General features: G+C 37.2%; 5 protein-coding genes across 10 annotated transcripts; 4 read left to right on the forward strand and 1 right to left on the reverse strand.

The window, feature by feature from the left end:
* The first annotated feature begins 240 nt into the window (after nt 1-240).
* LOC116012842 lies at nt 241-4,170 on the forward strand. Its single transcript, XM_031252518.1, has one exon. The coding sequence runs from the start codon at nt 241-243 to the stop codon at nt 4,168-4,170; it is 3,930 nt and encodes a 1,309-aa protein (XP_031108378.1).
* Nucleotides 4,171-4,637: 467 nt separating this feature from the next.
* LOC116014111 (queuosine salvage protein-like) lies at nt 4,638-7,662 on the forward strand. The gene is made up of 7 exons (XM_031254108.1): nt 4,638-4,795; nt 4,926-5,069; nt 5,765-5,863; nt 6,226-6,302; nt 6,410-6,518; nt 6,636-6,964; nt 7,389-7,662. Exons 1-7 carry the CDS (start codon nt 4,726-4,728, stop codon nt 7,479-7,481), a joined length of 921 nt encoding a protein of 306 aa, XP_031109968.1. The 5' UTR covers nt 4,638-4,725; the 3' UTR covers nt 7,482-7,662.
* Nucleotides 7,663-7,966: 304 nt separating this feature from the next.
* On the reverse strand, nt 7,967-12,889 carry LOC116014110 (formamidase-like). Of its 2 annotated transcripts, none has more exons than XM_031254106.1 (7): nt 12,645-12,889; nt 10,411-10,648; nt 10,128-10,318; nt 9,670-9,905; nt 9,065-9,308; nt 8,855-8,962; nt 7,967-8,294 (listed from the first exon to the last, which is right to left on the reverse strand). In XM_031254106.1, exons 1-7 carry the CDS (start codon nt 12,861-12,863, stop codon nt 8,172-8,174), a joined length of 1,359 nt encoding a protein of 452 aa, XP_031109966.1. In that variant the 5' UTR covers nt 12,864-12,889; the 3' UTR covers nt 7,967-8,171. The 2 variants fall into 2 exon arrangements, with proteins under 2 accessions (XP_031109966.1, XP_031109967.1); XM_031254107.1 differs by lacking the exon at nt 12,645-12,889 and adding an exon at nt 10,886-11,222.
* On the forward strand, nt 12,062-16,114 carry LOC116014112. 5 transcript variants are annotated; one of them, XM_031254109.1, is made up of 6 exons: nt 12,062-12,423; nt 13,254-13,307; nt 13,516-13,635; nt 14,826-14,876; nt 15,440-15,624; nt 15,835-16,114. In XM_031254109.1, exons 1-6 carry the CDS (start codon nt 12,376-12,378, stop codon nt 15,863-15,865), a joined length of 489 nt encoding a protein of 162 aa, XP_031109969.1. In that variant the 5' UTR covers nt 12,062-12,375; the 3' UTR covers nt 15,866-16,114. The 5 variants fall into 5 exon arrangements, 3 of the variants coding, with proteins under 3 accessions (XP_031109969.1, XP_031109970.1, XP_031109971.1); XM_031254110.1 differs by lacking the exons at nt 12,062-12,423; nt 14,826-14,876 and having other exon boundaries at nt 13,124-13,297; XM_031254111.1 differs by lacking the exons at nt 12,062-12,423; nt 15,835-16,114 and having other exon boundaries at nt 13,124-13,297; nt 13,574-13,635; nt 15,440-15,623.
* Nucleotides 16,115-17,755: 1,641 nt separating this feature from the next.
* LOC116014381 (LOB domain-containing protein 37) lies at nt 17,756-19,001 on the forward strand. Its single transcript, XM_031254428.1, has 2 exons — nt 17,756-18,168; nt 18,265-19,001. The coding sequence occupies exons 1-2, from the start codon at nt 17,985-17,987 to the stop codon at nt 18,744-18,746; spliced, it is 666 nt and encodes a 221-aa protein (XP_031110288.1). The 5' UTR covers nt 17,756-17,984; the 3' UTR covers nt 18,747-19,001.
* The last annotated feature ends 4,353 nt before the right edge of the window (nt 19,002-23,354 follow it).

The following is a 23,354-nucleotide window of genomic DNA, read 5'->3' on the forward strand; positions in this document are numbered from 1 at the left end:
GTATGGGCCTGATGGAGCCCAAGTTGGTGTCTTGCACAATGAAGATGATTTAAGTTTTGGTCCAAAAAACTTGTTAGAGGCGAGCTCTGCTTCGCAGACCCGCCTATCCCAATGAGTCTTATATCATGGAACTGTCGTGGGCTGGGCAACCCTGCGACGGTTTAAGTGTTGGTGGACTTTGTCCATAAGAAGAGGCCTTTGCTGTTATTTTTGATGGAAACTCGTGCAAATTCAAACAAGATGGAGATTATAAAGAACAAGTTGGGCTTTGAGGGTCTACTTACTGTTGATAGTATTGGGCTTAGTGGTGGACTTGCCCTTTTATGGAAGCATGGGCTGGACCTTAGTATTGAGAGCTATTCAGTAAATCATATTGATGCCAATATCCGCCTCGATGACTCCGCTATTGTTTGGCGTTTTACGGGGTTTTACGGATGCCCTGAGAGAAATCGAAGAAGATGTTCCTGGGACCTTCTAAGAACTCTATCTACGCAAAACACACTGCCTTGGATTACGATGGGAGACTTCAACGATCTTCTATGCTCTAGTGAGAAAATTGGCAATGTACCTCACCCGCAATGGCTATTCCAAGGTTTCTCTGATGCAATTCAAACTAGCGGTCTGAGGAATTTCGATTTCGGAGGCTTTCAATTCACTTGGGAAAAGGGCAGGGGAACTCCAAACTGGGTTCGCGAAAAGCTGGATAGGATTCTCACAAATGATTCTTGGCTCGATTTGTTTGGTGAAGCAACGACGTACTCGTTTGAGGCCCCATGCAGTGATCATCTTCCTATTGCAATCTGGCCGATTCCGTCAACCCGGGTTAGCAGAAGGAAACGCTTCAGATTTGAAAACAGTTGGATAAGGGAGCCCCAATGTCGAGATATCATCAGTCGTAATTGGGTTCTTTCCGAAGGTATGAACTTGACTGCTAGGCTTAATATTTGCAGCACTGCTCTTTGGAAGTGGGGGAAGAACTTGAATAAAAATCTTCAACCAAAAATCGATTACTGGAAATCTAGGATGGAGAGGTCGCGTGGTAGAATCGACACCCAAGGATTGCAGGAATTTGATGTGGCTCAAAGGAATTGTATCAAACTTATTGAACAACAAAGCATCTTCTGGAAACAAAGGGCGAAAATCTTTTGGTACAAAGGTGGTGACAGCAACTCCAAGTTCTTCCATAACTCTGTCAGAAAGAGAAGACGTGATAATGAAATCCTAAGACTGCGCGACAACTCTGGAAATTGGATTGAGCGCGGGGCCGGTTTGAATAATCTGATTAGAGATTATTTCACAAATCTGTTCAAGTCCACTGTGGGTGACCACTATGCTGTTCTTCGCTGCATTGATCCAAAGATAACCGACATCCAGAACAGAAACCTTCTCTGTGAGTTTACCAAACAGGAGGTGAAAGAGGCCGCCTTTAGCATGCATCCTGATAAGAGTCCGGGCTACGACGGTTTAAATCCAGGTTTTTTCCAAACCTATTGGGACATCCTTGAGAACAGCTTAGTTATTCTTTGTAATAATTTTCTGAGAATCGGCGTTTTGCCGAGGGGTTTGAACACCACCCATATTGCTCTTATACCGAAGAAACCAAAACCCGAATCAATGTTGGACCTCAGACCAATCGCCCTCTGTACTGTTGCCTACAAAATCCTCACAAAGGCTATGGCTAACCGCATGAAACCAATTCTTGACAGTATTATTTATGACAAACAGAGTGCCTTTGTTCCGGGAAGGCTCATTACTGATAACATTATGGTGGCGTTCGAGATGCAACATTTCTTGAGAAGGAAAAAACAGGGAAGGGATGGTTTTGCGGCCTTAAAGCTCGACATGAGCAAGGCCTATGATAGGGTTGAGTGGCCCTTCTTGGGTGTTATTATGCTGAAGTTGGGTTTTGATGGTCATTGGGTAAAGTTGGTGATGGCTTGTGTTTCTACTACCAATCTGTTCGTTCTCAACCAAGGGGAGGAAATCGGACCAATTATTCCTGAACGGGGACTTAGGCAGGGGGATCCCCTTTCCCCCTACCTTTTCCTTTTAATTGCAGAGGGTCTCAGTGCTATGCTAACTCGGTTTGAACAGGAGGGGAAGATTCATGGCATCTCGGTTGCAAGGCTTGCACCATCCGTTACTCATCTTTTGTTTGCTGATGACAGTTATGTGTTCTTCAAAGCTAATCAGACTGAGGCAAATAATGTGAAGGAGCTACTGTCTATCTATGGAAAAGCTTCTGGTCAGTATGTCAATTTTGATAAATCTCTTGTCAATTTCAGTGCTAATGTGGGGGATGGGATTAGGGATGTTGTAGGCAATATTCTAGGTGTTAGAAGTGAGGGAGGAGGTGGCAGATATTTGGGGTTGCCTATGATGGTGGGTAGAAATAAGAGGGAGGTGTTGAGTTTTATTAAGAATAAGATTATTGCCCGTATGGAGAGCTGGAACCATAGATTTTTGTCTAGAGCGGGTAGGGCAGTTCTTCTTAAGAGTGTTATACAAGCCATTCCATCTTATGCTATGGGTGTGTTTCTCCTGCCAGTGGGGTTGTGTAAGGAAATTGAAAAAGTCATTAATTCTTTTTGGTGGAAGGGGGGTAAGAGGGAGAATAAGGGCATTCATTGGAAATCCTGGGATAAACTTTGTCATCCTAAGAAGTGGGGTGGGCTGGGTTTTATAAGCTTAAGGGACTTCAATTTGGCTATGTTGTCTAAACAATCCTGGAGACTTATAAACAATCAAACATCCTTAGCAGCACAAATCTTTAGGGCAAGATACTACCCTAACTCTTCTTTCCTGGAAGCGAAACTTGGCACAAATCCCTCTTTTATTTGGAGTAGTCTTGTTCAAACTCAAGACATCATCAGAAAGCATAGCAGGTGGAGAGTGGGCAATGGTTCTAATATAAATATCTGGACAGAGGATTGGCTCCCGGATAAACAAAATCCAAAAGTGTGTTCTTTCCCTTACCCACTAATGGAAGATGCAAAAGTTGCAGATCTTATTGTACCAGGTCAGAATAGGTGGGATGAAGAAATGGTCATAATTATTTTCTGTGAAAGGGATGCTAACCTGATTTTGAGTATCCCTTTACCCAAGCAGCAGAGTGGTGACAAGGTTATCTGGGCAATTGATGAAGATGGGAGATTTACTATGAAGAGTTGCTACAAAGCAATTAGAGGTGATTATCAGGATATTGACTCACAACCATGGTCTGCATTGTGGCAGTTACATATCCCTCCAAAGGCTAAGGTTTTCTTTTGGCAGGCCTGTACTGATAGTTTACCTACCAAAGATCTCTTACGTCAAAGGAAAGTGGAATGTGATGTACTGTGCCCAATCTGTGGTAATGTGGATGAATCTATTGCTCATCTTTTTGTGGAGTGTGTATATGCCAGAGGATGTTGGAGACTTTCAGGGATGCATGTGAGGGACTTAGCAGGAGACTCTTTTCAGACTTGGGTTAATCATAATTTTGGAATTCTGGACAAGGCTCATCAATGCATCTTTGTGCTTATCTGCTGGGAAATTTGGAGGCAAAGAAATGAGAAGTGTTGGAATAATTCAAATATCCTCCAACAGCAGCAACTAATCAGGAAAACTGAGAATTTTTTAACTGCATGGAAAGATGCTACCACACTGCATGAGTTGGCTAACCGAACCCTCCCTATCCCGGATCAAAAATGGACAAGACCTCAAATGGGTATGCTCAAGATGAATGTAGATGCCGCAATAAATAAGAACGAAGCAGCGATGGGTCTCGGCAGTGTCATACGAGACGAGGAGGGCAACTTCATTGCGGCAAGAGGAGATCAATGGAAAGGTATCTTCACGCCCAGGGAGGCTGAAGCCGTCGCCATCCGGGAAGCGCTAAGTTGGCTAAAAGCACATAACATGGATAATGTTCAAGTGGAATCAGACTCCCTCCAAGTTATTCAGAGCCTGAAGTCCAAGGGTGGAGTGTCCTCTTTTCATCTTATTATTGATGATATCAAACACCTTTTACATGATTTCTGTAATGTGTTCTTGTCCTTTACCAAAAGATCAGCGAATCAGACGGCCCATGTACTGGCTAGGCAGTCTAGTTCTTCGACTGATCACTCGGAGTGGTTTCATCACCCTCCATCTATCATTTGTAATGTGTTGATTTCAGATTTATGTTAATGAAAGTTTCGTTCTTGTTTTCAAAAAAAAAAAAAACTTTATTATAGATTCACACATGCATAACTCTACATTCACGATTTCTATACTTCATATTCACAATTTGAAATCTCCACATTCACACATTTCTGGACAACTCTACATTCACACAATCATAAATCTACATTCACAATTTCTATACTTTACATTCACACTTTAAAACCTCTACATTCACACATTTTTAGACAACTCTATATTCAGCAATATGTTTACTAATTAAAAAAAAAAAAAGAATGACAAAACTACGTATAACAATTGACCAAAAACGCCATCGGTGTGGTGAGTATTGCGCCAACAGGTTGACGGCATATCACGTGGGAGGCGCGCGACGAGTCAAAGTCCAAAAACGAGGAGAACGAACAGTGTGGACCCACGAGAAACCAAACAAAAAAGCGGGAAACTTCGGTTAGGGAGTGCTGCAAAACCACAGGTTGGTTTTCCCATCCACCACTAGGGACTAGGGTTTTAATCCTCTCTTCACACTTCTCAGCATTATCTCACATTCCTGCGGCTGCGGCAATGGAAGACGTTAGGACTAGCACCGCCTGGGTCGCCGCTCACTCTTCTCACGTCACCGTCGATTCCGCAGGTCCTTTTACGTTTTTTGTTATTTTCTCTCACTTTTCCTCTATCAATATGTAGTTTGTGTTGACTGTCCTGTTTCGCTGAGGATCTAATCACTAGTCTCTCCTACAATGGATGTGATTATCTCCGTGCAGGCATTGAGAAAGTCGCGGAGACAATGAAGAATGAAATACCCAAAGTCGAGTGGAACTTTGAAGGCATTCACTATTTCGACGATGGGCCGCTTACTGTCCAGTATCTTCTCGTTTTGGATGCATTGAATTTCTGTTTCTGGCCAGGTATGAATAAGTTATACGCATAATATTCAGCTAGTGTAAGAAGTAGCAGAGGAACATATTTAGAACAGATAAATAAATAAATAAACAAATAATTTCAACCACATGTATGCTTAACACTGTTCACACTTCCACCTGTTGTGTTCTCAGAGCATTTTAAAATCTTGTTATTAATGTACCTTTTTGTCAGACTGAAATTTCTAATACAGTTAGTTTATCTGACTGAAAATCTAGTACAGTTAGTTTATCTGGGGAGGTGTGGCTTATAGTTTATTAATTCACTCTGGCTTGTTTGAAACAAGTTGCTTATTCCAGGCAAACATAAATCAGGGTATGCATGGTACAGAGTTGCTAAAGGACAAAAGGTCCTTCACTTAGGACATATTACCTCTTTCTGCTAGTAGTTCTATAACTTTCCATAAGCATACAATACCAGTTTAAGTATCATAATTCCCTTTGTATCCTTCCATAATGTTTGGAAATTTTGGCTACACATTTGAATTCTTGTTCAAATCAGATCCTTTGTATGTTCTCATTGATAAATAATGATGGACCTTTTGTTTTGTTAGACTAGATGTTTGGATTATCAATGAAGTATAATTGATCTTACTTCATAATTTGGTGCCTTGCTATTATTGCCTCCATTCTTTGTCTGCAGTCCTTGGCTTCCTGATATATTTTTTTTACCTTAATGATAGACAAGGATTTAAGCTATGATCATCTGGCATCTGGACTAAAGGAAGCTCTTGAAAATGACAAATCAGCATTTGATGCGGAGCGTTTGCAGAAGTATACTGGTAACTAATTTTAAAAATCATATCATTGTTGGCATTCAATATTTCTTTCCCCCTCTTGACTTTTCGAGTAAGACAAGAACCAGTCTCATGTTTGAGGTTGGGGGACAAGTAGGTAAACGAATGAAGCAATAAGTAAACAAAGATAGTAACATTTTTGTACTGCAGTTATTGCGGAAGCCATGAGTGAAAATGGTGTTATGCAATATTTACAAGTCTGAAAGTTTTATAATATCAGACTTGGAATGCTGCTTTAGTGTACATAGTTCTCATTTTGGTCTGTGAACCTAGAGTTCATGATTTATATAATCTTACTAGTTATATATCTGTTAAGCTACCACAAATGCAGCCAACACTATTTTCAGGTCCTCAACTGCGGAAAATGTTGAAATGGACCAAGCCACTACCATTGGAAGATGAACGAGTCCGATTATTGCATGAGGTATCACGCTTAAATGGTTTAATTTTCGAAGCACTATCTCATGCCTTCCCATGAATTGACTTTCATCTTTAGCTTACCAGTTCTTCAAATTTAATGTATGACTTAAGGTTGGGCTAGAGCTTGAGAGAAGTTTTGATGGAAAGGCATCCAAACTTGTGGAATCATGCGGAAAATCAGCCACGAGACTTGTGGAAATAATCACAAGCCACTTTCCTGGTATTTTTATTTCCTTATTTGGTATATTTACTGTCTTTGTTGACCATCACATTAGCCGATGAACCTAAGTGCAATATGCATTGATGAAGGTGGCTTATATTATTCACTGCACTGCAGGCTTCCGTGATCACACTGTCTACAAGGGCCGCCAAACTTTCTTGTATAAACGAGCCCAAATATTTGTTGCAGATTTATGGGGTGCTTTTAAAGGTCAAGGATACGGAGAGTTTAGTGACATTAGCTCAGTAACTATTTTTGCTGATTATATTGTTCCAGCTGTGCTTCGTAAACTTGGAGTGCTCAAATATAGTTCATCTCTGGCCAATATAATCGAGACCAACAGTGAAATTGGTTCAGGCAGTGAGGAAGAGGTAGAATTGAGAGCATGCTCAGTATATGCAGTGGAGAAAATGAGGGAATTAATAAGCAAGAAGTCTGGGAATCAGGTCTGTCTTGCTTATCCTTTTTTTAAAGATCCAGTTGGTCTTCCTTTTAAGTCCAAGGGATTTAACAGAATAGATAAAGATGCCTTGAAGCTTGTCATACTACTGATACTAACAAGGGCTAAAAAGCTTTAATCTAAAATGATTTCCCATTGAGTTTGTGTTTATAGATTCACAGTTTTGAATTTTGATTGGCAAACTTATCTGTGTATGCTAAAGAACAGTAGCTTGTTTGGCTAGTTTTAGAATAATGAGTGATCTTTCACAAAGCACAATCCTGATATTTCAATTTTCAATTATTCCATCTCCGAAAAAGTGGTGAAAGTTATATACTTTCTCAAAACAAAACTTCTATTTTTCTTCTCCAATCACCAGAGAAATTGATGGTCTTTTTTTTTTTTTTTTTTTTTTTTTGGTTCTTTTCCAGGTACTGAGTGTGGAACTGGATCTGTGGTTATGGGCTTTTGGCATTCAGTGCACATCTCTTCAACACCACCGGACACTTTCCATATATTATTAAGTGGACTGCGTAGCTCAGATCTTATAGTACTATAGTAGTTTTTATTTTATTTGTAATGACCAAAGATTTGACATTTAAAAACTTTCAGATGTTACCATATAATCAATGCAGGTAGTGTTATATCAAACTTGTACTCCTTTTTTGTAATTCTATGATGCTCATTTCTTAAAGTATTCTAAAATCTGAATAGTTTTTTTTTTTTTTTTTTTTTTCCTTCACGGATCTAGTTTCCTCTTTGTATCATACAGACAAAAGTGTCTATCTTAACTTCCACAGAATAGACTACTTTGCTTCCAGGCTTGTGTTTCAAACTTTCAGAAACCACCTTGGCTTCATGCAAGATGGAAGCTGCTTCTGTGGTTTATTAAAGTTGACATAAGATCTTGGAATGTTCTACCTGCAAGGCTGCAACCTTAAAATTCCATTCAAAGTTGTGTAGAATCATGTTGAGTTAGACATGGCTCACTTTTTAGGTAAACAGTTGATTGTCAAAGTGCTTAGGAAATAAATGATCACTTATAGAATTTGCGGACAGCATGACAAAGATCATGGAGTTGGATGTCTGGAATGTTTATAGCTAAATGCATCCAAGGGAGTGTTGCTTTCAACTTACACTGTCAAATTTATTTCTACATGTTTCATTTAGTATATAATGCCCTGCTACTTTCCAGTTGCTTTTGAATAGTGTAATTATGTTGAAGCACATGGATTTTTAGTAATTGGCAAGTCTCCATCATAAGTACACTGTGGCAGTCCTGGATTCCTCAATAGCCGGGGTCCTACAGGAACTTTGTTGTTTTTTGGACGAATGTCCTGCATAAAAGAATTGAATACATTTTGTTAAAAGATGACCCAAGAATAGGATTGTAATGACAACTTTTAGGATTTGCATTTATCATTTTCATATCTGTGGATAAGGTTGGTTGATAATGTTATTCAACATTGTATTTTATCACTTCTTGTTAATTTATATCATGTGCTGAGTGGGCATATATTTGACTGTATTGAGATGCTTCCCGTTAATTTCCTAAAAGATATGAGCCCCTCAGATAGATCTTACATGGTATTTTCCAGTAAGGAGGAATAGGAGATAGTGAAGGAAGATGTCACATTGGCTAAAGTTCAGTCAGTGGTATGAATGACTGAGTTAGTTTTTGTCTTCTAAAGTTGGGGCTGTTATCAGGGTATAATATGTGAGTTTTTAAATAGTTTCATCTATTTGACCTGTACTTGTGTGCCCTATCTATGGCCAATGTATAGGATTTCATATTCTTAGCTATATGAGAATTTTCATGTTATAATAGTACTAGAGTAGTCTTAGAAGAAAATATCAAGGTAAATGCATATGCTAGTTTTCTTGAAGCTCACAGTACCTGGTCAAAAATGGCAGTGGGAATTGCTAGTGTGGCAACAGCATTGGGGGAATCAACTATTCCTGAAATCCGTCCTTCGCAAGGGCAGCATGAGAGTAAGAGATATACCTGATAATTGCCAGAAGTATCATTTTAGTCATAACATTGTCATTATTCACAAGTCCTGAGAGATTCTTATGTATTTAAACGTGCTTGAGTAGAGTTCCAAACCTGCTCCTTAGAGTAGCCAAATTTTGACAGGTAATCAATTGCGTTGAGCACTGCACGCTTGTAAGCAACAGTGGCATCAAGATAGTGTTGCCGCCCACTCTCATCAACACTGATGCCTTCAAACACCAACCACTCTGAGAACCTTGGCTCAACTGGTCCTATCTCAAATATTGGGTTGACATGCAGGGGAGTAGGACCCATTGGAGTGAGGTATTCTTTCATACCATTTCTTATTATTTCACATCTGAGAAATATCAGAACAAAACTAGATGAGATCTTATTGGTGGAAGCAAGTCCATTATTAAACAGCAGTGCATATGGCCTTTATCCTATTTTTACTTTTGGCTTATTTTCAAGATTACTTCGATTCGATGCAATATGGTTGACAAGTGTCTTTGCATCTAGCTGACAATACTGTGGTAGTAGACAAATTAATGTTGTATTTCAGATGTTGATTGGAAAAAGATTTTAATGTAACCCTATCATTTTCACCCAATTTTGACCTTTATCTGTCTTGAATGTGTTCTTATATTGATTTATCTAAATGTTTTCACAAAGGTAATTACTAGAAGGGAAAAGACAGTGAGATGAAAAATGAAATGTACTTGAGCTCTAGAAAACCACTCATCTCTATTGCCCCGCAGAAGGCAACCTCTCCATCACCCTGAGAAAAGTGCATGTCTCCAGTACTAAGATTTGCACCTTCTATGAACACGGGAAGGTAGATTTTTGAACCTCTACTGAGATTTTTGATATCACAGTTTCCTCCATTTTCTCTTCCAGGGATGGTCCTAGCAGCCTCCAAAGCAATTCTTTCCCACTCAGGGGTTCCGTCTTGAATCTACAGAAAACCCTGATGAGTTGGATAGTAAATATCTTTAATATACTGCATCTTTAGCTGGTTTGCTTTATAGATATATTAGTTTGTGCTAAGACATGCCACTTAGTTCTACTTATGATTTATATTAAACCATTAGGCTTAAATTTAACTTCCTCCTGGAAAGAAACATGCCAGAATGAATGAAGTGCTTTTTGGTTCCTTCCCTGCATGAATTGATCTTACCTTGCCAAGAACACACCCTTTAGTTGACGGTAGGTTTGCTAGAGGTCTTGAATGCAAAACCTCGCATAATTTCAGTGCTTGAGGACCAGTTTCTTCAAGCTCTCTTTCCCTGTCATTCCATATCTGAAGCAATTCTTTTGAAGGTGCTGTTCCTATTATCCCAGGGTGGGTTAAACCAGGAAACCTCACACCTGTCAGAGTTCCCAAGTTAGCAAACACCATAGGGTTCCACTCGAGATTTAATTATGTCTTGTAAGGATGACAAACTGGAAACAACTTTTACCTGGAATATGAGGTGAGTATGCATATATGCCTTCAAAGTACCAAATAGCCTTGGCCGCACAAGGAAAGTGATCAGTTAGAAATCCACCACCGTTCTCTCGGTCAAATATTGCTGTATAACCCCATTCATCCCCAGGGAGAGGCCCCAAATTGCAAATTTCAACAGCAAGAAGGTCACCTGGCTTTGCTGGGATTCCATCAGTGTCTACAATTCTGATAGGCCCACTGAGATAGTGCACCTGAACAAGTTTATAAAGATAACCATAGTTGTGATCTTTTGAATTTCTCACTGTTAAACTTAGATTTCAGGGCCCCCTTTCATAAGATGAATTATGAACTTTCTACATTCAGAACATGAAGAGAAGAAAAGTGTCTAATTGCATTGTATTTTCATTGAGATACACAATCTGGTTTAACCATAGTGAATTTGAGATGTCTTGTCCATGAACTATCAGCAGCTTTAAGTTTATACTCACAGTTGAGAGGTTTAAGGTTTTCACATCAATTGCACAGTTATTATCTCGAACTGCCCCTCCTGTCCAGTCAATCATCTCTACCCTGAATAACTGACCAGTTTCAACCTCTGCCACTGGTGGTATCTCTGGATGCCAACGGTTGTGGAGTGGTGGCACCTGTTCCCTTGGCTTCTTCTTTAGGTCTACGGACAGCACTAGCCTTGGAGTTGAAGGAGCCATGGATGAATGTTCTCACTAGTTTTCCCTAGTAACTGGAAGCTAGTTATTTTATCAGATGGGACCAGCGAGAGCTGGTGGTTGATTGAAATATGGATGCTAGCTGACAAATGAGTCACAATTGATTCCTCTGTTGTCCATTATTTCCTTGTGGAAAATGACAAAGTATTGGATGACTTTTTTATAGCATTTGTGGCTTTATTTTCTAAATGTTCAAAATGTCAGGGTTATATGGGAAGTTCTTTAGTGTCATTGTTGGTCCTCCTGATGGACAATGCTGAATGCTTTCAATTTCGTAGTATGCTATGGTGCTTTCTTATTGGATTTCAAGTTGTATTATCAGTTCAAATACAGGTCTGAAATTACATCACATTAATAGTGCACAAGAAACTCACACCCGATGGATCAATGGACTTTACATCCTCAGCAGTGTGTTTCGATGTTATGCTCCCTCCGCTAGCATCTACCATCTCCATCCTGAACAACTCCCTTACTTGGACCTCTGCAACTGCAGGTATATCTGGATGCCACCGGTTGTGGAGTGGTGGGTTTTGTTTCCAAGGCTTCTTCTTTACATCAATGGGCACAAGTAGTCTTGGACCTCGGAAAGCCATAGCTTAATGGCGGTATCTAAAATTCTCGTTAGCTGAGCTTTTGAATAGCGATTGGCATTCGAGGAATGCTTATAGAGATGAAGTGCCATTGCCGTGCTGAGCCAAGCTTTCGTTTTCTTACAGGTAGTTTAATTTAAAATTAATGATTGGCCGGCCTCCTGCTGTTGGAGGGACTAATTCATATTTTGATGAATGTACACATCATTAATTCATTATGGTCTCATTCTTGGCTGATTCATGTAAACCAAATGCCAAACGGCATATAGTACAGAATGGCTGCTTATAAAACAAGTAAAAAGGAACAAAGCCACAGGGCATCATTAAGGTTTAGAATTCTATTATTCTGAAAAATGAGATCCTAATGGCCAGGATACATTATCTTTTACTTTTACATCAGCTGAATTTTCAAGGTGTTCTTAATTTGGGAGTGGCTTTTCTTTTGTATTTTCCCACGGCTGTTTGCTTAGGATTTTTATCTATCGGAAACTGACCTTGACCACACTTTCTCTGTTCATTGCAGCTTAAACATTAAATGGAAGTTGCTTCATTACAGGTTCTTTGCATCTCCATCTATGGATGCTTCTCTGGATAGACTATTTATTGTTCAAGGGTTTCGATAATTACCTGACAAAATCATAACCAACATCTTGGAAGCTTAGCATGAAACTTGGCAGATTGGAGTCAGTGTTACTTCTCAAGTCCCAACAGGTTTGTCCTCAAATTACTCAAAAAACATTTCAAATAGACTATTCTAAGATATTATTATCCAGGCATAATCTAAGATAGCACATTTCAATCTTTTTTTTCGTATTGTGTTTCTAGTTGAATTCTTGATTATTCTGTCTTTACGGTATTGTAATTGCTTATATATATATTTCCAATTACTGGCATCAACATTGAAATGCAATAGAAAGGAGAGGAGAACTCACAATAGATTGATCAGCATACTTGATATCCTGAGCCGTGTATTGTGAAGTTATTCCCCCACCGCTAAAATCCACCATCTCCACCCTGAACAACTCCCCTTCTTTCACCTCTGCAACCGGAGGTATATCCGGGTGCCACCGGTTGTGCAGTGGCGGCTTTTGCTCCCGTGGCTTCTTCTTCACATCAATAGGCACAACCAGTCTTGGGCCTTGTAAAGCCATACCCAACCTCAACCTCAACCTCAACCTCTGCTGATTAACTTAGCTGAAGCTAGTAAGGAAGAATCCAGGGAGAGATTGAGGTGTCTATGGACTGTTATGGCATTAGGCCAATCCCTTCCCTTCCCTTCATTTTCAGACGCAAAGTTTGAATGACATTGATGGGTGCTAGGGGTGGAAGCCTTTTCCCTCCTACTGGTACGAATGGACCACCTTAGGGCTTTGGTTCACACCCATCTCCATTAGCCGTCTTGTCTTGGAGGGTATAATTGAATGAATATCACAATTGGATTATGACAGGCACTAAGAAAACAAGCTTACGTAGTGTATCTTCAAACCAGATCAACCATTCAATCATGGCAGAACAAGTGAACAACAATGTCAATTCTGCAGGTTTATGTCTATCCTTTCGCAGAGATCAAGGAACAATCCAGGTGGTATGATTTGGTTAGACCCTGCAGTCGGTATTTATTACTGTTTTTAATTTTTTATTAATTATTTGATGTATACTTGATCTTGACATTAGCATACTTGTCTAAATATGATTTGGTATCCAGAAGCACAGGTATTGTCTACTGTTTTACCTGCATTTTCCATTAATAAATGAAATGAATTATGATGGGTTTATGCTAAATCTAATTGTTCTTTGCCGCAGATAGCCCCACATATCCAAATCAGTGGCATTTACACTCTTGCCCCATGTTTCATTGCAGTTTATACAGAGAAATTTAAGAACGGTGCAGGGCTGCTCACGTTCATCTGCTTCACTTCAACTGTATGTTTCTCTTAACTACATGCTTTTCTAATTAATTTTCACTTATTATATACATAAAGTCGAATGTATACTCTTTGAGACTGATCACCTGTTAAAGATATGAAAGAATACATTTTGAGGGCTCAAATCCAAGACACATTTGGTTAAGCATGAAAAGACTTTTGTCTCTTTGAGGCTGACCTCAAATGATACATTCTAATTTCTGAGGGCCTGCTCAAACCCGAGATCTTTGATTAAGTTGGAAGAGACTTTTGCCGTCTCATTCACACTCTATTTCGTGTATATTTATGTTAGTTGTGACATAATATGAGCTTGGCTAGACTGTTCATCAGTCACGCTTGCTTGAGCTAAAATTCATGAAGGTCAGCAAGTCACTTCATGTTATGTTGGCCCTTATTTGACTGCTCATTGGTGAGGCTTCTTATCAAGACGACAATGTCAATACCTACTCTACGATGGCTTAGGTTTTTGATTGTTTTTATGAATTTGGAGCTGTTGTTTGTATTAGAGATGTTCGCTAAATACATGCAAGCTAAACACATGTTTTCATTAAAATAAAAAGTTTAGAATGTTAGGACAATGAATGTTATAATATTGAGTTTCACAATAATATTTATCGAAGAAATTTTCACTTATCTACATATATAATGATAAACCACTCATAAAAAGAATGACTTTTTCCTCGACCATTTGAGTTGTTAGCATTAGGAAGCAAACAAGTTGAACTGTTTGAGAGCAAAATGTGAGGTTGTTTAATCAAATCTTGGTTTGATTTTGGTCAAATTTAAACTCAAGCAGCTTGTTAATTAATCGAGCCAAATTCAAATTTAAAGCATTTTGGCTTATAGTTCAACTTTTACTTGAGCTTTATTTATATAGCTACAATTTGATCTTGAAAGTTCAATTCAAACTAATCAGAACTGAGTTCACTATTATGAAAATTAATTAGTTGAATTTGAATCTAAATTTTAAAATTTCACCTAACTCAATCAATTATAATTATTTCAAATTTAAACTTATGTGTCTATATTTAATCTCGGTTTGACTCATTTTTACTCCTATTTGGCAATCAAAAATGCACCCTCGTTTTTACCCCTAATTGGCAAATAAAATTGCACCCTCAAATAAGCCAATGCTAACCGTGAATTCCAAGGCAATAATTGAGTAGCATTAAATACTATTCCGTGCAGGATTTTTATTGTCTCTCAGTATCCCAAATGTCCACAACGCAATTACACAAGGTAAAAACCAAGGTGATTATATTGATATGGGCGTCACTGTTAAAAGTTAACGTAGCTATAATAAAAGGTTTGTAGTTGGAGTCTTTTTAAGTGTTCTGGTTAAAAGAAAATATTACATGAACTCTCACTTCTTTCTTTGATGTTAAAAATATCTCATTCTTATTTGACACGTTATGAAATAATAAAATAATAAAGTAAAATTTGAGAGTACATGTAGTAAAACTCGCTAGTAAAATTGTGAGTATGAAAGGGATGTAGCTGGGGATGGATAAGATCGCCACGGCAAAGGGTGAGAGAGTGACAGTGCACTCTCCTTCTTCCTGTGCATCAACTCAGAGAGGACCTCCTTTCTTCCTACTTTTCTTTCTTTTTTTGGACAATGGGCGCAGTACACCCACACCCACACTTTAAAGCTTATTACGTATCAGACTTCTCTTTTATTTTTTCATTTTTCCCTTCCCCAGTCCCCACCCGTCTCCTCCGATCCTCAAGAATATCTGTCCTTTTATTTTGTTTGCTGACATCCTTTGAAATTTCCGCCTCTCTGTTTGATAAAATGGTAGATGCAAGTTGCGATGCCGTCAGAGTCTGTTTTGTACGACTGCCGGACACTGTCATCCATGCACCTTTTACTTCTTACCAGCTTTACACTTTGCTCAAAAAAAAACAGCTTTGCACTGGGAAAACCAAGTGGTGTACGTGCGTCCCTAAATCTTCAAATATCTGTATTCAGATTTATATCCAAAAGGTAAATTACAAGTCGTTCAATTAATTTAATGACCAACTTTTAGAATGACCCTTAAAATTTTACTTTTTCTTCAATTTGATTAATGATTTTTAACTAGAATAATTTATATGTTTAGAAATTATAGTAAAAGTGCTATTAAATTAGAAATTATAATTTAACTTGACAAGAATCAAACTCTTGGCATTTTGATATGGGAATTATACTTCACAGGTTCACCCATTCAGCTATCCTTTCGAGGTGATATAAAGTCAACTTTAATAAAGGGAATTATATGCATGTTCATTTGTAGTCAATTAGGGAGTGTATGTGATGTTTAATAGACGCAATTATGTTAGTGCGTTATTTTAGTGCACTCAACTCAGTTTTGTATGCTTACTATACATGAAAATGCTAGCTAGCTAGCTACCTAGTTGTATGTATCATTACCCTTTAATTTGAATTCTATGAAGTAAAAAAGTGTAAAGGAAAATAACAGTTCCTCCCATTACTATATTGGGTTGCATTTTTTGCTAAAGTTAATAATCATGTCAAAAAGACACACTCTACCTACTACCTAGCTTCCTTATCCTAATAAGGTTGACAAGGAAGTTTCAAGAGATCTAAAATATATCACCCACTCATCATTATCGCAATAACTACTTTCAACGCCACTATAATTTTTTTTTATCCAATACTGTATATTTACATGTTTTTATAATCCGCATATTTATGTACCTTTAAACTAAACTATTTATTCACTATGCACACTACCATCTATAGACATACCAACATAACACTTTCTTAAGTTTTCTAAATACAAATTATATATAATTTCATTCATCATCACCGATATTATTATTACTATTTATAAATTCATACATCACACCCACATTACACATATATACCTTCAACTACCTACCTACCCTTTCACCACTATCATCTACATATTACTAACTAATAGCCTATTACCACTACATTCAAGTTTCAAAAATAAAAAATAAGAAATTACCACTACATTCATTAGAATCTTCGTTTTTTTTTTCACCCACAACTCCCAATTAACTACCTATATTTAATTTCTTACACTCAATTATCAATATTTATCACCGCCTATTTATTTACCTATAAATTTATTTTCCTCGTCAATTACTGTAGTATGAAATGTCCTTAAATAATAAATATAATATGGTGAAATTTTTACAAACTGAACATTTTAAACTAAAATATATATTTTTAAAAGAAATAAAAATAAAAATATAAAAATTGATAACTAAAAGCATAAGTATTATTATAGTCCATCAATTAAAAGTGTAAATGATTTTATACAAGGAGAAAGTATTTATCAAAAAGCTTGTTGAAAAAAAAAATTGATACAAGAGGATCGACCAATAGGAAAGAAGAATGGTGGGTGAAAAATATAAAAAAGTGATAGTGAAAGGGTATGAATTGAATCAGCCTATCCTGTCAAGAGAAAAGAAGGAATACAATATAACAATATAATAAATATAAGAAATTAATAAAGCAAGAAAGAAAGATAGAATCAACGGCAGAGAGACAGCCATTCGCGGGGACACGGAGCCGCTATTGCCCAATACTTTGGAATCTAACCCAACCACACACCCTCCCTCCTCTTTTACCCAACCACCCACCACTATCCATATTAACTAACCCTCCCTTTCACCCTAGTTAACCACTCCGGTAAAAGCAATAATGAAATCATATATTCAATTCTTTCTCAAACCCTAATAGGACGAGTTCGGGTGATTGATGTTCAAATTTGAGATGATTTATTTTCAAAAAAAAAAAAAATTTTGTCACAATTTCATGTCAGATTTGGAACAGTGAAAATCTTATACGATATAAAGAGTAATGTGTGTATGTCATCTTATAATAATTGAATAAGAAATACAACTCTCTGTATAAATGGACAGTGGTCTACCGATTGAACATATTGCACTTGAATCTGGAGATAAGTTACACTAGTTATCTTAGTCGATCTCAAGGTTATTAAAAAAAAAAAGAAAGAAATGCAATAATTTAAAGAGGGTTAAGATAAACTCTAGTTAAACTAACCAGAAGGTACAAAGTAGATAAGGGGAAAAAAGAAGAAGAAAAAAGCTTGAAGTTCACTCCTCCTTTCACAGCATTCTTTATATATACACCCCTTCATCTTTCCAAACCAAAATTCTCTCTAATATTCTTCTGATTTCTCACCTTCTATTCCTTCTAAGATTTTGTTTATAGTTCTGCGCTTCTTAGCTTGTCTCTCTCGTCTTCTTCACGCTGGGTTGACGACGAATTGAATATATATGTGAATATATATAAACATTTCTTTGTATATATACATATATAAAGCGCACCAGTCCCAAAGAATCTGAAGTATGAGCTGCAATGGTTGTCGAGTCCTTCGAAAAGGATGCAGCGAGAACTGTATTCTTAGGACCTGTTTGCAATGGATTGAAAGCGCTGAAGCTCAAGGCCACGCCACCGTTTTTGTCGCCAAGTTTTTTGGCCGTGCCGGCCTCATGTCATTCATCTCCGCCGTGCCGGAAAACCAAAGACCTTGTGAGTTTTCGTTGGAATTTTTTGGGGATTTTTTTTTTATATTTTTTATTTTATTGTGTTTGGGGGCTTAAAAATAATGTATGTGTTTTGGTGCAGCTTTGTTTCAGTCTTTGTTATATGAAGCTGCGGGGAGGACTGTGAATCCGGTGAACGGAGCGGTGGGGTTACTGTGGACGGGGAATTGGCACGTGTGTCAGGCGGCGGTGGAAACCGTGCTCCGTGGCGGCGCGTTGCAGCCGATCCCGGGAGGTGCGGAGGCTTCGGAGTGCACCGACACGTTGAAGCTCCAAGATCCCGCTCAAAACGCGCGATCCAAGGTTCAGAAACGGCGCCGTTTACCCGACGGACCGCCCAGCGTTTTGCAGCTCGCCGATCTTGATCTCAGCTTAAACCCGGGTTTTCAAGGCTTCCATCCCAAGGGCTATGGAAATACCAGTCCGGCGCCGGAGAAGCGACGCCCGGGGACTCCGTCTATGAACTCCGAGGAGTCGGTGACGACTACGTGCTTCGACAGTCAGTTCGCCGGCGCCGGAGATCAGGACGGAGGAGAACCCAAGCTTCTCAGCTTGTTCAATTAGCTTCTAATTAATCTTCTATTATTAGTTAATTAATTGTAATATTTCTCTTTTTTTGGAAGGGCCCGATTTTCCCGGAAACTATTTTCCGGCGAGTTTTTGTAAAATCATTGGCGCAAGATTCCCCTTTCTTCCACTATTTATATCTAGTGGAAAAAAACAATAGGGAGAAAATGAAAGTCTGCCAATTCATATCGTGTAATGAGTTCAATCTATGTTGAAAATTAATAATTCCAGTACTTTTAATTTATTTGACTAGTAACTCTTCGTTCTTTATTAATGTCTCAACTAATTAAATTAATATGACATTGTCACAATTTGTATAATTTGTGAATTATGATTTTGTTTTGGAGGATGTAGAGAATTGGAGTAGAGCCAAAAACGATGTTATTACAGTGAAAATAATCATTTCTAAACAATTTAGTATTTGAAAATTTTATTATAGATAACTTTTGTTATTTATTAGTTATTACTACCTTGATTGATCGTAACGTCAAAGATTTATATAGATATGATCTTGTTTGGGGGCAGGAGGGTCAGTCAAAACGTGATTACGGTGGAATCAGGGAGCTTAATTGGATTAGGATGAAGCTGTAAAGTGGTGCCCAAAGTGACAAGATTAGGTTGATAAGATAAGGTTTGAGGTTGTCGGGCTTCTTCTACGTTAATTACACAGTCGTTAAACTCGAAACAAATTGCAGCAGCAGCGTAGCATTGTTGACCAACGTTTGACAAACGGAAGCCAACGAATATGCGACGGGGAAAAGAAAAAAAAAACATTTTGTTCCAAGCCCATAGGAGGAGGAGGAATAGGAATAGGGAGTGGTCAAACATTTGACCTACAAAAAACATGCTGACCTAGATTCGTCTCAGCTTTACGTGGCAAGGTTCAAGCCCATGTTTTGTGATTGGCAAGAGTGCATGGTTATCCGTAACAGCACTGACAGTATAGACGTATAGTACCGTTTCATTAGTAAAAAAAATAATAATAATAAAAAATAGGGGTCTTGGTATAAGTGTGAGTGGCTTTTATTGGGTGGATTGATTGGGACAAAACTTATACCGATACGGCAATTAATAATAATAAAAATATTTTTTTTGAGAGAGAAATGGGATATGAGGATATAGGCGTTGTAATGTGGACCTTTGGGCAGACAGAAAAGGTTGAGTTGTGTGTATGGGATTACGTAAGAGGGGTGGCGGCCTTTGGGTGATGTTAAGAGTCGTGCGAGGACGACAACATTAATGTATTGTAAGAATCAATAATCAATTTCTTTTTTTCTTTCCTTTTGGGTGGTAAAAAAAAGGGTGTTTTCTCTTGTGATGGCAAAATGTGGTTGTCTACTACTTTTTTTTTTTTTTTTTTTAAACTCGAACTCACCACCTCCCATATAAAGGGAAATGTTTGATGTCACTGGACTACAAGGTCCTTGGCTAGTTGTCTACTACTTTATCTTGAGAATAATACTTTTTTTTTAAAGAAAAAATATATACTTGTTTTAGTAAGTTGCATATATATATTTGGTTACTATGTAAAATTATTAATAGATAGGGAAAGTAATGAAAAATTCTCCTCATTATGCGAGTCTTAACTCTTAAGAAAAGTGTCAACATTAAGAATGTGTGAAAGAGTAAATATTAAAGGTATAAATTAAGAGTTCAAGTGGTATTTTAATTTATGATAAAGCCTATAATCATTAATTAAGTGTGTGTTTTGGGTGAAATACATATTATGAAACTAGTCGATAAAGGACCACAAGAAGGTAAATGAATCTAAATTATTAATAATTAACTGACTCAAATTAAGAAGACCAAATAAGCAGCTCACAAGTAAATCAAACTTTTTTATATTACAAATAAAAGAAGGGTAAGCAAACCACTTCATGCAATCACAATCATTATTGCATAGACCATAAATAAAAAGTAAATTTTTAATATATTAAAAGTACATTATTTTTGTACATAAAGTACATTATTTATATATACTATCAAATAATGTACCTTCAATACAAAAATAATGTACTTTTAGTATACTAAAAATGTACTTTATATTCATGGTCCACAAAATAATTTGCCATGCAATCAAGCATAGAAAGATATTTCATAGTGTTAGATATATTTAATATATCTAAGTATAACGAAATGTAATTGATAAGAGAGATGGAATGTAAGATGGATGCCAAATTTCTTCTCACACCTTGATATTGAAGAATGTTAATTATCACAAAACTATTTATAGGTAAAGAAAAAACTAATAAACCACTACCCCACTAACACGACCTACCACTAACCATTACCCCACTAACAAAAACCACTAACCATATCATTAACTAACAAAGCTTTATTTTCCTTTATAAAGATTTTATAATATGATAATACCTATCCATCAAATGGATAGTCATACAAATCAATTTTTAAGCTTGTGATTCTCAAGTTAATCTCCACCAAAACAAAGGGAGAAATGAGATGGGAGATTGAGGCCAATTGGGAGTACGGTCGGTGTCAGTGGCAGAGAGAAATTGATCCCATTTTATTTCATTGATTTTCTCTCTCTTCCCCCCACTTTGGGGCCAATGTTTTTCCTTACATTAACAATAATGCTCCAGCCTTTGAGGGGAGACCTAAATGGGCTCCACCTCATCTGTACATCTTTTATCAAGTGAGCTGTCTACCCAATCATCAATATCTCCCAATATCACTTTTTTTTTTTTAATCCATATCATTTTTTTTCCCTTTTACAAATACTCAATTTTAAAATATTATTATCAAAAGGCATTAAATTAAGTAAAAGATATATGAAATACTTAAACATAAATAAAAGATATTGAGTTGCTTAAATATGAAATCATAAATTAATGTATTTTTTTAAACAATGGATATCATATTTTAAAGAATTCAAGTTAGTATGAACACAAAACATCAATAAAAAAAGTATGTAGCTAGTTTGAAGTTTAAATGCTTACTCGTTTGTATTTGATAGCATAAATTAGATCCTGTGTTAGGAGTTTAGAGTTACACTACCAGATTAGAGAGTGAGAAATGAAAATGTGTTTGTTGCTGGTATAAAGGACAACCCGTCAATCCAGAGTGAATCAACACAGGTCCAGTATGCATGTATAAGGTGAAAATGCTTAGTACAATATGGAGAAGTAAGTAGGAGTTGGTGACAAAAAAAAAAGATTAGTCTACCCAAAGCTAGTTGGAGCAGTACGTGTGATTAGTGCACATCCCCAGGAGTCCACAACGGTTCCATTTATGCTTGAGATCATAGTTGATGCTATGATCGCTGGTGGTAAGTTGTGTTGGTATGGCGACTCTGGTTGGTGGACACAATCGATTAGTTAGGTAGCACATTAGACCTAGCTTCTAGCTACTTCGCTAAGCTCAAATTTGTTGGTCTCTAAGAAAATCTCATCAAGTAGTATGTCGATTCTAACTTTTAATCACTATTCCAATTGATTAGACGGCGTATGTTGGTCTTTTCAATTGATCAGAAGTTCAAGAGACTTTATCTCTAGGCTTGTTGTTTTGAACTTTTTGTTTAAATTATTAGATTAATTGGATTGCTGTAATAACCCATTAATATTTATTATACTAAGTACGCACATGAGGCATTCATCAATTATGTACAGAAAAAGACACTATGTGTAGTCAAAAGCTCTCTGTACACACAGTGCACTGGTAGGGTTCAATGAATTGGTGGAGAAATTTATTTTTATTTATTAATTTATTAATATGATTTTATTTTATTTTTACTATATTCAATATATATAGTGGCCAGTGGGAAGCTGCCTGCGTCTCGCCGCATTTGGGATGGCCCCACGGAACCTTCCTCTTATTCCTCTGATTTTTGGCTTCCTTCCACCACCACCTCATGTTCTATCCCACTTGCACCACAACACCCTTTGATTTTTTTTTTATATTTTTTTTCATTTTTGGTTGTTTTTTAAAATACCTTTAATTTTTTTGACATCATCAGATTATATCTCTGATCCCATGAATTTGCCTTAGACTTATGAGGACTGAGGAAGTAAGTTGAACTTGCTCCAAACCCATGACTCCATGAGAAGGTAAATCTAGTTAATCTAATTTTGAGACTCAACATCAAACTGTACACTCTTCTGCGCATAAGGAGTCCAATTCAACTCAAGCCAAACCCTTAATGTTCGTAAAAGGAATCAACTTCAACGCTGCAGCTAGAAGCAAGTCTTAAGTAATGCTTATCATCTACTAGACCAATGCTCAATTTCTGTTATGTGTAAATAAGTTCGATCAAAAGGATGTTGACAATAATTAAACTTATAACATTTTGGACTTGGTACAAAAATTATGCTACACCCACTTGATCACTCATTTTGAGGCAATATAAGTACAATTTGAATAATGTATTACGTTATGGTATAATGCTATGTTATAGGTTGCATTGTGAAATTTGAAGTTATATTTCTATTTGCATTTAGTATGCTGGCTTAAATTAAGTTATCACGGCCATGCATGATTTATGGGCTTTCTTTGTGGATGAATAAGTGACGATGGGGACTAATAATTGTAGAAAAGTGAAAATATTATAATGCATAAGTCTCATTATTTAAATTTAAAAAAAGGGAATAT

The sequence above is a fragment of the Ipomoea triloba genome, chromosome 3, assembly GCF_003576645.1.
Source record: "Ipomoea triloba cultivar NCNSP0323 chromosome 3, ASM357664v1".
NCBI lineage: Eukaryota > Viridiplantae > Streptophyta > Magnoliopsida > Solanales > Convolvulaceae > Ipomoea > Ipomoea triloba.